General features: G+C 51.4%; 1 protein-coding gene across 2 annotated transcripts in view; it reads right to left on the bottom strand.

The window, feature by feature from the left end:
• The window catches only part of Plcg1 (phospholipase C gamma 1), a 33,537-nt gene extending 22,474 nt beyond the window's left edge, over positions 1-11,063 (bottom strand). Inside the window, exons 1-2 of one of the 2 annotated variants that reach the window (XM_076851854.1) lie at positions 10,902-11,063; positions 10,199-10,510 (exon numbers count right to left, since the gene is read on the bottom strand). In XM_076851854.1, coding sequence (XP_076707969.1) covers positions 10,199-10,415 — 217 coding nt within the window. In that variant the 5' untranslated portion in view covers positions 10,416-10,510; positions 10,902-11,063. The remainder of the gene's footprint in view (positions 1-10,198; positions 10,511-10,901) is intronic. The other variant, XM_076851855.1, reaches the window with a different exon arrangement.
• Positions 11,064-13,853: the final 2,790 nt, after the last annotated feature.

Here is a 13,853-nt window from a genome sequence, read left to right as displayed (position 1 = left end):
TCATTAAACAATGGCCTTTGTCAAGGCTCAGGCCAAGGTCCTCTCTTCTGGGGATCTGCCTGCTGCACTAGTCAATGTCAGCCATGTTCACAGCTTTAACTGCCTCCTATGCACAGACAATTCACAAAACCTCTCCAACCTTCAAGCTTCAGATCCTTCAACTCAACTGCTTACCTCCTATTCTCCACCTGTCCACCTCAAGAACACCCTAATGGCAACCCCCAAACCAAACACTGTCTTCTATCACCAAAATCCAGGCCTCTTGTCATGACCTGATACCAGTTAGCTAACAGCATCGCCAAACAGGTGCATAAATTTCGGAATCATCATTGGTCCCCTTTCCTCTCACCGGTTTCAATCCAATCTTTCAAGTTCTGCTGCCTTTATTATGCACAATTAACTACATTCACTGAACACCCATGAGGGGCATCATGCTAGGTACTAAGAACCCAGGTTATCTCAGGAGTTTGAATGTGGGAGGAAGGATTAGATTTGCACACTATGCTAGACAGGTGATGTTAATAGAGCCTACAGACAAATGTTCTGAGAAGCTGTAAAGCAGGGAGCACAAGGTAACTGCCTCTGATAGGTGGGAAGAGAACAGGAGCAACAGTGGCACTGGACATCCCTCTCATTTCTTGCATAGTTACTTTGTGCACCACTGTGTAAAACTCTTGATAAGACTGTTTCATTTCATCCTTGCAAATAACACCATGAAGCAGGTGTCAGAGATTCCCATTTCCCAAGTCAGAAAACTAAGCACAGAGAGGTTAATGAACTTATGCAAACTGGAAGCTCATAAGTGACAGAGCCAACAATATTTCAAAGCCAAGATTGTCTCTGAGGCAGGTTTGTGTCCTGTACTGTCTCAGGATCCCTGTGGGAAAAGACCAAGTGGGGCCAACAGAGACAGAGGAGAGGAAAGGACTAAACACACTGCTGCTTCATGGCTTTTGTCAGAATGGTGCGCACATGTGTATTTTAAGGCTATCTAACTATATTCTCCATTAGAGTGTAAAATCCTTCTAGGGATGGACTGTGTCTATCATCTTCACCACCCCATGGTCAGCAACAACTTATTAACGAGTATTTGTTGAAAGAGAAAAATACAATGAGTCATTGCTACCCAACCTGCTCCGGCTCAACTTCCCACAGCCCATGACACCTGGAGGCCTTTATCTGCCACTCTGTCTCTGAGGACCCTCCCATAGAGCTGAGGAAATGAATTAGAAGGAGAAAAAAAATCTGGGATCTCCCTCCCACGACAAAATAATAGGTGCTTAGGACTGAAGTAGGGAGTTGAAAGGGAAAGGAGAGAGTAGAGGCCTTCACCTCATGGAACTCCTGAGTCCTGTCTCACCATGCAGTCATGGCACCCCACTCTCTACCACTGCATATTCCATATGCAGGTGGAGTTAAGGCCAGTCTTACACCCCAAACACAGTAAACCCTGACTACAGGTTGGAGATGTTCTCAATGAGGACAGAAGTTATCAAGTTGGAGGCCTGCTTGCTTAGACATTCTGCCTCTGCAGATGCTACAAGGTTCTCCTATCTTAGAGTTGCATGAACCAGCTCCTTTATAGCAGCTGACCATAGTCCCTTTGGGCCATGCCACCCCAAGTCATTCTTTTCCCTTTTGCTTCCTCATGAAGCAGGGCCCCAGTGAGTGATCTAGTCTCTGACCTTACCCCAGGTGACAGAATTCACTCACTGCCTCCCCAGGAATTACAACTTAGAAGCTTTGAAATTCTACTGACTTGTAACCCCTAGTTCTATTCTCGTAGGACACATCTTGCCTCATCCCCCTCTAGCACACATCCTTACTTGGAGCTTCATGCTTCCAGTGTGAGCCAGTTCTCAGGGCAGGAACCAGGATAGTCTCTTGGGAACAGTCTGGTATCAGGCATTCTGTTCTCAAGAGTGAATGCTCTTGTGTTACTGCTGGCCTCAAGAGGCCCTCTGTAAAATTCCTAACAAAGTGACATATGCTACCTTTCCTATACTCCTTGGGCCATAAGCCAAGAACTCCCAAGGAAAACCACAATCCAGTTGGGACTGACTAGCTAACACAGGCACATTATACTCAAATACTGCTGTGGGGTGGAGGAAGTGAAGAATGGGAAGAGAGCTGCCTTCAAACATTTGGAATAGCAGGTAGTACACAGAGACCATCAGGTATGTCAGCAGAGCCTCAGAGAAGGCCATTACCCACTACCTCTGTTGATACCCAACCTGTCAACTGAGGGAATCAAGCTATACTCCTTTGTATCTTCTGTCCCCTCACACAGGTGAGAAACCTGTGGAACCTGAAGCAGCAGTCCTCCTCCCCTTTTCTAGGGTTAGTTACTCTATGAACTCAAGCCCACACTTTCTGGGCCTGAGGTTGATCAGTCACTCAATCCACAGGGTTAGAATTCCCCCACCAAACACCAATCTCAGACAGACAGAACCCAGTGTGGTTGATGTCCTCCTCCCACCATGGCCACGCCAAGGACATGTGAATAGAGGCATGCATGTCCTCAATAATCACTTCCCCTAGGAACTTCAGCTCAGTCATACACCCAGGTATCCAAGAAAATAGGAAGCCAACCCTAAAGTGAACTCCCACCTGGGCCAAGGGTGAATCTTATTGAACACAAACAAGTGGTTAAAGTCGCTGTGGGCCAACCCTCACCAGTCTGGCCAGCTGTTTACTGCCAGGGCCAGGAGCTTCAGTCACATGAAGCTCCTCTTCACCCACTCTTCACAGTGCCCATGCCTTGTTGCCTCAATGCCAGGTACCTAAGGAGCCTTTGTGCAAATCTTCTAACCAACACTGATTTGCCAGCTAGTGTGGGAGGGGTCCATGGAGTAGGTTAGACTGCTACAGAGAGAAGGCCAGTTCCACATGGGCATTCAGGCTCAGCCTATTGCAACTGGAAGCCACCAATGTCTTCTGCTTTCATGGTTTTCCACATATTTGGACTGCTAGCTTCCCAGGATCAAGGACCAGGTCACCTCCTTTTCTTGCTCCCTGACTCCTTTGTGCCAGGCCTGTAAAGGAGATGCCAGTCTTCTGCAGGAGAAAGCCTCACCCCATTTACTTTGCATCCTGAGTCTAGCTGAAGCCAGGGCCCACTGGCCAGCACCAGGAAGGGCCAAGGCAGGAAGGAAGCAGCAGCCCTATACACAAAGCCTACACGTGGGCTATAAAAAGGAGCCCCTCCCTGCTTCCCCCAGGATATGGGCCTGGTTCCTAGGAGGTGAGGCGTGGGGAGAGAGCTAGTGCTTGTGCCCAGGCACACAGCTACTGCAGCCTCTCAAAGGCTAGCCTAGCACCATCTCAAAAGAAACTTGTTTTGCAAGGAGGAGCACGAGAGCAGTAAGGGAATTCAAGTAGATTCAAGTAGAGATTCTCTGAGTCCCATCTCTCAGGACTACAGCCTCCCCCAAAGCAACCAATTCTACTGTCCTAATTGCCTCTTCTCCCAACTCCACAGTATTCAAGGACACCCCTTCACACTTCTATCTTTGCTCTCTGGGGGACTAAGCACACTTCCTAGAGACCTCTAAGCACCTAGGTTCTCACCCTGGAGGTTCTAGTACACACAGCTCTAGGGAGCAGCCATGATGAGAGGCAAAAAGAGGCTCTAAATCTGGGGTGATGACAGGAAGTTGTGGCAAAACAGACCAGGCTCAGAGGAGAGCTCAACTAGGGGCATGTGAGTTGGGGCTAAGGCAGGGAGATTACAATTAGGTAAGGGCCTCAACATCTGAACACAAAGATACACCAATTTCAAAGATGCCAGCTAAAGGCAGTCTCTTGACTCCCACAGTGGCAGTCTGCTCTATGCCAGCAGCAGAGCCATCGTATTGTCATTTTCCCCACAGTGAGAGAATATACTGAACACTGTAGCAGGAATCAGAAATCCTAGGCTATATGACCTCACCCTTGGGACCCCCGTTTCTTCCTTTGAACAAGAGGAATAATAATTCCTGCCCTCCCTGGGTTTATGGAGCTGTTGCAAATCTCAAATAACACAAAAGATGAGAAAATGCTCCATGAACTCCCAATGCACTATTCAAACACCAGAATTTTTTGATGCCCTGGACCTCTGTGTATAGACTCAGGGAGAAAGAAAATAAGCAGACTCCTAACCAGGTTGTCAAGAGCAGTCACAACCACGCTAGGTGGTAGAGAAAACTGGAGCTCTGCAGTTCTCCTTAAAGTGAAAGAGTAAAGGAAACAAATACTTAAGTGCCCAGAGGCTGTGCTGGGCACCTTCACAGAAAATCTTACATATACAAATCTCATTTGATTAGCATTAATATACAACTCTGTAGGAAGAAATTATTTTTATAGAAAAGGGTTAGTTTGAAAGTTAATGTAATAAACCCAGGATTACAGGAAGAGTTGAGACTCAACCCAAATATAAATAGCTCTAGCTACAAATCTCCAGACCCTAAGTTCAGTTATCAAAAGGGTGGGGCTATCAGGTCACTCCTCACCCTTGGGGAGTCTCACCACTTATAACCACTCAGAAATTCCCCCAGGGTAGCTGTAGCACTTTCAGATAGGGAAATCTACTGGAGCTCCAGAACACTCCCTTCCTCCCACCTCACACCCAGTTCTCCTAGAACTCTCCTTAAAGTCCTCACCAACTTCTCTATTTCTACAATAGGGAGTGAAGAGGGGAAATTCAGGCCTTTGTGACCTCAGGCCTCACTTCTTCCCTCAGATATATCCATCAGTGGCCTCCTCAAAGCCACATCCCACAGGAAAGGGCAAAGAGTGTGAAGAGATGCTGTGAGTTAGGGAGACGGATGTGGACAGGGCAGCAGAGGCAGCCCCGCCAGCCTGGGCTGTGGTAACAGAGAGCTTCCTGGAAGACAGGGTCTCCCACCCTGCTCAGATAGCAAGGCACTTAGAAATAGGCCAACGTTGATGTCTTTGCCCCACAGGAAGGGTTACTACCCAAGTAGCTGATTCCAGCAACCACCTTGCCTCACGAAAATGCCATGGGTGGAAAAGAGCCCTGACCACAAAAGCACTCCTGAGAGTTGCAAGAGTGTCCACAGCCTCCTTGCCCTGACTCCAAGGCTCAGAGGCCAGGAACCAGCCCTACAACACAACAGGTACCTCCACTCTCCTTCCCATCAGGCCCTCCTGGGGACTCAATCCTATGCACCTCCTGTCAGAGCTCCACACATTAAGCACATACACTATGCCACATTTAATGCCAAGGACGTTACACAGATTCTCACTGAATCTTTACAAAAACTTGAAATAAATTCCATTTATTACTATCCCCTTTTACAGACGAGAAGCTCAGAGAGGTAAGAACATACTCTAGGTCACAGAGTAAGTAAGCTGCTTGACAGGATTCTGACTGGCAGTGTGAGCTCACAGCCCAAACACTCAACTACTTAACTCTACTATCTCACCTCTCAAGACTTTGGCCTCTCTCTCCTCTGCCACCATTGCCTCCTGGTTGACTCAGAAAGGAGGTCTTATTTGGGTCCTCATCAGCAGTCCCCTACAAACTGCCCTCTTCCCCAACCTGACAGACTACAGCAGGAGCATCCCAGATGCACAGAGCAAAGTCAGTGCCACTGCAGCTTGTGCTGACCCTAGTACTAATAGGATGGAGTGTGACCCCCTAAACACAACACACAGAGCACAGCATACAGGGAGCCCTCCCTAAACTGTCTCATTCATCACAGCCTCATCTCTACCATGCCAAATGCATTTCTAATCCCTCCATATCAGCACAGGCAAATTCCTCAAGCATTCAAGGGCCAGCTCAAAGGTCACCTCTCCCATGACACTCTCCTTGCCTCTCTCCTCATGCATTCAGAGTTCTTCATACACTTTCGCAATGGTGCCTAAGACACAGAGTTATAATAGCATGCTCTCAAGTCTGTTCCACCTTAGAGGGCCTCACAACACGGACCATGTCCCATTTAGCCTTTGAACCCTCAATGCCTTGCACTGGGCAAATAAGAGGTATACAAATAATACTTAATGAGTAAATGCCCCTCGCACCAAGGGGCCACCTGAAGCAAAGCTAGTAGCCAAGATCTCTAAGCTCTGACTCAAAACTGTGTATCTGTGTCGACACATAGACACAAAGAGTGCTGGGAGAAGCTAGAAGTGCTCAGTTTTCTAGTCATCTGTGAAGCAGGCCCCTTTCCTAGATTCACTGGAAAGAACCCCAGCTGCAGAGAGGGCCTGGAAACCCACACATTGGAGCAAGCCTGGGGTACTGAGGAAACACTAAGTGGACTAACTTCCCCTGGAAAAAGGATAGCCAGACCGGAAACACACAGGCAGGAATGGGTAGCTGTCGAGATCCGGACATGTGCTTTTGCCCTTCTCCAGCTAGAAGTGACCAGCCAGCACAATGGAAGCCTTATGACAGCCGCTGGTGCCTTGCAGCACTGTGGGCCTAGCCCTCAGAGCAGGCTTCTTGGTGTACTCCTCTTCTTACCAGGTGAACACCCACTGCCACAGGGCTCACCCCAGCCAGCTGGTCCCAACACCACCTCCCCTCTGAGCCCATCTGTCCCATCAAGGGGCTCACATGTTTTCTTTTGTCAACATTCCCCTTCATTAAAGGTACCACTTGGAATTTTCTTGAGTGTTTTAATCTTCCCTGAATGCAAGGGCCCATTTTCATTCACCATCTCAAGAGTATCTACTGATCATTCAGGCAAAGATGGAAGCCTGGGGTTCTAAAGTCTCCACAGACATACTGGGCTCACACTCATAGAGCACCTCCATGGGAGTTTCCACCTGACACTGTGCCCAAAGTAAACCTCAACTAGGCAACCTTGCCAAATGCAGATCTAAACCATATTATCACAGAAGGCACCATATAAAAAGTATAAAGCCATGGCCTAGAGAGGCTCAGGCTGTCTTGGGAAGCAGAAGCTGACGAGGACTAATGTGCCATCTAAGCATGAAGATTTTTCCTCCCAGAGGGGCAATGCAAACACAGGGAAAGCAGGGGCCTGAGACCCACTGGCAGCATAACCCAAGAGCAGTCACCTTGGGGTGTCAGCCAGACCTGACTGAGGGCCGGGCCCAGCTGAGGTACTGGCACACACTGGCACTAATCACTCACTCCCTGTATTTCTATTTCCTCATCTAAAAAATAGGTGGTACACCTGACTACCCTGCAGGACTCTTTGAGGATTAGCCAAGAAAAAGGTAAAACATCTCTTTAGCACTCAAGAGGAAACCTATAATTGCTTTTTATTCATTTAAAGTCTGCAACAAAGCCAAAGCCAAATACCAATCCAATTCCTGTCACACAGCCACACAACCAAATGGCACCAAAGCACTTTCCCACCCCTCTTTCGAGCCAAACTCCAGCTCTAGAAATCAATAGGTGCCAGCCTCACTCCACAAGTGACCAAGTGAGAGGGCACAGGGTTAGGACAGAATGAGGTCTCACACATGAGTGCTGCACACTTTCATTGAACCACACTGTCTATCCTTCAGGCACACAGACACCCTGAGGGTAGCGGAACATTCCTCTTTGGCCAGGCTTCAGACACTGTACGGTACACTGGCAAGGCTAGCGGGGAAAGGCCAGACACCTGAGGCTCCTGGGCAAGAGGCCAGATGGCAGGGGACTTAGCTGGCAACTGAATCCTCCTCAGAGTCTGCAGAAGGAGGCTGCAGAGATCAGAACCCACCAAAGCAGTGAGCCATGAATGGGGCAGGGCTTCAATGGGAGGCTTTTCCTGCAAGGTCTAAACTCGACACATGCATCTATTAGCCTTTTACTCAGGATCTTTCAATCCACCCCCCCAAAATCAAAGGGCTATACACATTCTGCCTGCCCTTCATGCCTCTCAACTCTGTTAACCAACCAGAACACTGAATTTGCACACCTCTGGCTGATTCACCCTGGAGGGTTAGGGGAATAAAGTCCTTTATATTCCTGCCTTCATCCCCCAAAGATCTGAGTGAGACACAATGAACTAGCTGGTCCCCTCTCCACACCCCTTCATTCTGCTCTGGCAAGAAAGTCACACCGAGGAGGCAAATGTACAGAACTCCAAACACTTTCTTTACAGAAATACTGTTCTACATGATGGGCAGGTGAGTGGGTAGATGGGGCAAAACAAAACCGTTTCCTCCCTTTTTCTGAGTAGCAAGCTAAATGAAATGTGAACTTGGTCTCTGTTCTCCTTCCTGCACACTTCCCTTCTCTTAGCATCCACTTGAGACCTCCCTCAACATTCCCAGTCCAGGGTCTAGGAGGGCAGGCATAGTCTATCATTATTAGTAGTAGTAAGTGCTACTTAATAAACACAATGTGTCAGGCACTATAATATGTCAGTTTACATTTATTAAATATTTACAGTATTAAGCACTGATGCTTTACGCCAACTTACATCAACTATCTCACTTCACCACCAAAGCAATCAAATTTGGTAGATATACAATTACCTCCATTTTACAGATGAGAAAACCAAGGCTCAGAAGCTGGCCAGGTAATGTACAACTAGTATATGGGCTTCAAATGCAGATTTGTCTTCAACTACTGTGCTATACTTATTGCCTACTCATCACATGCGTGGCTTAAAATGCAGCTGTTGTTACCCAAGAGATCTTTATCTGGGAACTTCCAGCTGGGACACCACCTCAGCATAGGGAGTACCACAAAAACAGGAAGGAGGCCATGCCTGGAGTTTGATGGGTGATGTTTCCAAGGCTATCTCATCTCTTTGTAGTATCTATCCTTCTTCCACATTGAATCTGACAGTCTCTAAAATCACTAAAATGTTCTCCCAAGAGCCAAAGGGGGCACTGAGGAAGGAGGATGCCATTAAGTTCAGTAGCTTTGTCAGATCTGGTTTTACTGTGGAGGATGGCTGCCTCACCACAAGACTTTCCTCCCTCCCCATCTCCTTACCCATCTATAGCATATACACCATACCCAAGAAGGTCTGTGAGATCTTCTTGTGGCTTGTCACTTCCTGACCCCCCTCCTCCACTAGGACCTGGTTCTGAGCCTGGGTCTCTTGACACCAGACTCTGGAAGGTCCTTGCAGGAAGCAACCCACAGCCTGGAGTGCATACACACCATTTCTTCATGCTGGGAGGTATCGGGGTGGAGGGCAGAGCTTAGTGTCCATAGGGTCACAAACCAGCACATGGTAAGTGCAATATTGCTGGAAAAAAAAGATCTGGGGTTTCTCAAAATCCCCCAACTCCCTCCTCCCACCACAGACTTGTGCAAAAGCTGCCAAGATCAGGCCTGGGAAGGCAAAGAGGCAGGAAACCAAGAGGAGCCGCTCCCGGCTCCCTGGGGCCACCGGACATAGGACACAAAGGGCTAGACCCCAAACTGACAGCACAGTTCTAAGAAGAGTACCTGACTCTGAGGCACTGGGGCTAGCCTTTCTAGGGCCAAGCTCTTGGTTACATGGTTGTAGGGGCAAGCGGAATCTGGAGCCTTCACCAAGAGCCCCAGATCTGGCTTTGAGTATCTAACCACCCACACAGGCCTCCAAAACTCAGCTTTGAGACAAAAGAAGCGTGAGGCTGTGTGAGTCTGTGTGTGTGTGTGTGTGTGTGTGTGTGTGGGCGGGTGTTGGTTGGGGGAGGGATAGCCAATGTCTTCTCTCAGGCTTTTCCAACCTAAACAGGACCACCTTCCTCCCAGTTCCCAAGAGGCAGATGAGTAGGCTCAGCTCTGCTCCAAAACCAGCCCTACTCCAACATCTGCCTAAGTTCTACTTAGGGAAACCAAAGGTCCCTTTGCAAATAAGCTCCTGGCCTGGGGGCCCAGAGCTGTACACAGACTGTGCTTTCTGGAGAAAGGGCGGTGGGTGGGGAACATCTAGCCTTGGGCTGGGTGGGAGCCGCTGTCTAGGCTCCCAAGGCCGTCACCACCACTTCTGGGGGACTGGGGCCCGAAGCCCACCACGATGGTGTCCAATCCCCAAGGACTTTTAGGCCTCGAGGCAAAGCACCTTGGAACATTCGCCTTTCTTGGGGGAAGGGGTGTCCTGTCAAGTGATCGAGGACCCGATGCCCCCCCTGCCAACCCCGGGAAGACAAGCGGGGGCGGGGTCCGGGAGGAAGAGAGGGAGGGCGGGCTCGAAAGTTTGCCCAAGTGTGCAGTGGCCGGCTGGGCGCCCGGAGCCGGCGGTCCCCGCGCGCTCAGCGGGCCTGAGCGAGCAGGGGGCGCACTTACTAGCCCCCTCGATCTTGTCGGCGCCGCGGCTCCACGTGATCTGGCGCGTCTCCAGTTTGACCTGGAAGGTCTTCCGCTCGGGCCGCTGCGACTTCTTGGAGTAGAACAAAGTCATGACGGTGCCCACCTCGAGGCTGCGGCAGAGGTGCAGCACCTCGGCATCCGAGGGCGCACCGGGCCCGCAGCCATTGGCGCATGGGGACGCGGCACCAGCCATGGCTCCGATGCGGGGGAAGGCTGCAGCGCAGGCCCGCCGAGCCCGGGGAAAGGAGGCTGCTGGGGCGGCCGGCGAGCGGGACCCGGCGGCGGCTCCTGCGGGCGGACACGGGGCGGGGCCTGAGTGTGGGGCGGGGCCTCTAGAGGTCCCGCCCCGCGTCGGGAACAAAGGCACCCGCGGGGAGGACCCCCGCCCGCCGCCGCCCGCCGCCGCCGCGCCTGCGCCCCGCGACCCCCAGACAGGCCTTAGGCGGGGTGCGGGCGCAATGGCGGCGGGGGCGCGCCCCACTCCCGCCAGCCCGTTCGCGCCATCGTCCCGCAAAGCTTCCTCGCTCGGCCCCCGCACGGCGCGGGACCACGGCCGGCCCCATCACGCACGGCAGCCCCGCCCACAGGCTGCGGCCCGCGGCCGCCCGTCAGTCGGGCGCGCGCGCACCGGCGGCTGCTCCCCGCTGTCCTGCACAGGCCCCCGCCGCAGCTCTCGCACCTTGCGCGCCTCCCGCGAGGTGGCCGGGAATGAGCGTAAGGGGCTGCGAGTCCCCCGGACCCTCCAGGACAAACCCGGCTACCTGGGCGGGTTGCCCGGCGGAGGGAGCCAGGCCGGGCCGGGCCGCCTCACACCCGCGGTGGCGGCGGCGGCGGCGGGGGCGGGCCCTCCGCGCGCCCTCTCCGGGGAGGTACGGGGGCGGGGCCTCCCGCGGATTGGCGGGTGGGCCGTGATAGACAGCAGGTTCGCCCCGCCCCCTCCCTTGGTCTGTCTGGGCTATCCCGCAGGCCGCTGGTGCGACGGTCAGGTCCGCGTCAGTCTCGCCCAGTGGCCTTCAAGGATACGCTCGCTCAGAGAAGTCTCCAAGATGAACATCTCCTTGAAGGCCTTTTAGTCACGCGGCCGCACTTGCTGGAGGCTCGATTTTTGCAGCCCTCGGTGGCCTTCGCTTCCGCTTGCCCTACTGCTCGCCCCACCTCGCATCCAGGCGTCGAGATTCAGGCTCTGCTTCCCCTCACCCCTCCTGTAAATTTGTCCTGTTCTCCCGGCCTTGTTTTCCACCTTCTTCTGTGCCCATTACCTCTTGGCCCCAGAAGCTTCCTTTCCTCTGGAGTCAATGCTGGGTCGGTTCCCAAGGCATCTTCACCTTTGTCGTGGCTTTGCCCTCCACATAGACACAGCGGACTCTCCCACATAGATCTCTCCTGCACTCGGGTCCTGGCATCCAACCAGCTGCTCCACATCTCCACTTAACGTACCGTCTCACCTGTCCTCCACAAACCAATCCTTGCAGTCTCTGCCTTCTCAGAACATTGCTTTAAACTCCTCGAAGTTTGGAGGAGGCCCAGATCCTTGCAGGTAACCTGGCTTCCTTTCTCGGCCTCACCCCCAGTCTGTCCATGGAGGCCTGTCCTCAAATCTCTTCTACCCATGAGCATAAGGCCCCATATTTTTTCACCCATATTATTTACCTCCTTGGTCTTGCCTGCATGTGTGCTTCAGGCTTTACTCTCTAAAATGAAATTAGATCCTGACCTATGTGCGTGAGTTCCCATTGCAAATCTGCAGTCCCTACTTGGCCCAGCTGGTCCTGTCTAATGGGCTCCCTGCCTTCGTTTCTCACCACTGACCCTTCATTTTCCATTCTGCAAGCAAAAGGTCATTTTGTGGTTATTGAATAATTCATGTTCTGTCTTCCTGAAGCCACTCCCTGAAGAGCACTGCCAAAACTGAGGATATCTATGGTCCTGGTGGAGCCTGCCTGACCCACGTTGAACCAAGCAGTTGGGTGACTGCCAGGACAACTTACTGCATTTCAGAGGTGAGAAGCCCAAAGAGAATCCAGCTGATCCCAGAGAAAGATCCAGGATCCTTGGGATTTGAGGGACTAGAATTTGTGAAAATGTAAGAGTTTGTGCTCGGGCAAGCCATCTGGCTAGACAGTGGTTAGTACCCAGCAACTCTGACTTTCCCTTGCTGTATAGGTACCCACTGTGCATGTGCACATTTTGATTCCCTCCAGTGTGGCTCCCCAAGAGCTCAGAAGTGTCCTCAAGGCACTTTGTCCTAAGGGAAGATAGAGTAGCTGAGATGGACTGCCACCTAGTGATAGGCCCTCAAAGTGGGAGGAAGGGAACTAGAATGTACCCAATGACTGGCCCTGTGCTACAAGGCACATGGTCACAGCTGAATCTCATTATTATCCTCTAATCAGGAATTTTACTGAGGATGAAAATTTTACTGAGGATGAAACAGAGATTCAGAGTTCTACAACTCACCCCAAGAACCACATAACTAACAAATGGAAATTTGAACCCAAATCTGACTTCATCCATTTCTGTCTCACAGCAGAGTCCCTGGCTTAGGTGAGTCCTGATGGACAGTAGTCAGCATGGAAGCTAGCTGGCTAATATGTAGGGGTGAAGGAAGGCATGCCCACCGCTGACCCTGGGCACAGGGAACCCGGCATAACACCAGTGCTCACAGAGCATGGCGGACTGGTTTAAAGTGGTGCCGCCCCTGTCTACAGCCTGTAAAGACAGTTGGGATGAGGACTAAAGATAAAACATACTAGGAGACTGACTTCAAATGGAGTATAAGAAGACTTCTTTGGGTCTTTAGAATTCAGCAGAGGCCTTAAGGATGTGAATAGATGGTCAGGTGCATTACTAAGGGTGGGCTGGAGGAAAACACTTTCCAGGCAGGGGTAAAAGCATGTACAAAGGTCCTGAGGCCAGAAGGAGGTGGTTGAGTTTAGGCCGAGAAAGGGCTGGAGTTTACCCAGTGACGGGAAGCACAGGGAGGGTGATGGGAAGCACAGGGAGGGTGATGGGAAGCACAGGGAGGGTGATGGGGCTGAGCTTTCTCTGCCAATGTTTGCAGCCTGCAGGCTCTAATGCACTTTCAGACTGTTTGTCTATTTTCTGGGAATTTCCCAACATGACCCCAAAACTTCCTTGCTTTTACTCTTGCCCCTGAAGCTAGACCCCCTAGGGGCTCCAGAAATCTCTACCAATAGAAGTTTGTCTGTTGCCAAGCCTACAGTCGGCAACAGGGCCCTATTTCTCCTTGGGATTTCTGGGCTAGCATTCCAGGCCTCAGGAACCTCCTTCCACCAAAGGAGATTCAGGAAAAGCAGGGCACACAGAGGGTGTGGCTGGTGTGGGCTTCCCCCAGCTCAGCATATATATGGGTGCGTAGGTGTTACTGGCAACATGTGCAGCTGCACTGTCTGGGAGGAATAGCCCGGTACCCACACAAAGCACACGCCCGTGACATCACCCAGACCATCCCTGCTTGAGCCTGTTTCTGTGCAAACTCATGTTTCAGCATGCCCTGGCCTGCGCCATTCTTGTGCCTGGAGTGTGGGGGACTGGGAAAAATCCAGTCCAACTGCAGCCCAACTTCTACACTCTGGCCTGTGGGCTTGTCTTTGCAGCTGTTTTATTTTAT

This window comes from Callospermophilus lateralis, chromosome 3 (genome assembly GCF_048772815.1).
Source record: "Callospermophilus lateralis isolate mCalLat2 chromosome 3, mCalLat2.hap1, whole genome shotgun sequence".
NCBI classification, from domain to species: domain Eukaryota; kingdom Metazoa; phylum Chordata; class Mammalia; order Rodentia; family Sciuridae; genus Callospermophilus; species Callospermophilus lateralis.
This window is presented reverse-complemented; position numbering and strand designations above follow the sequence as displayed.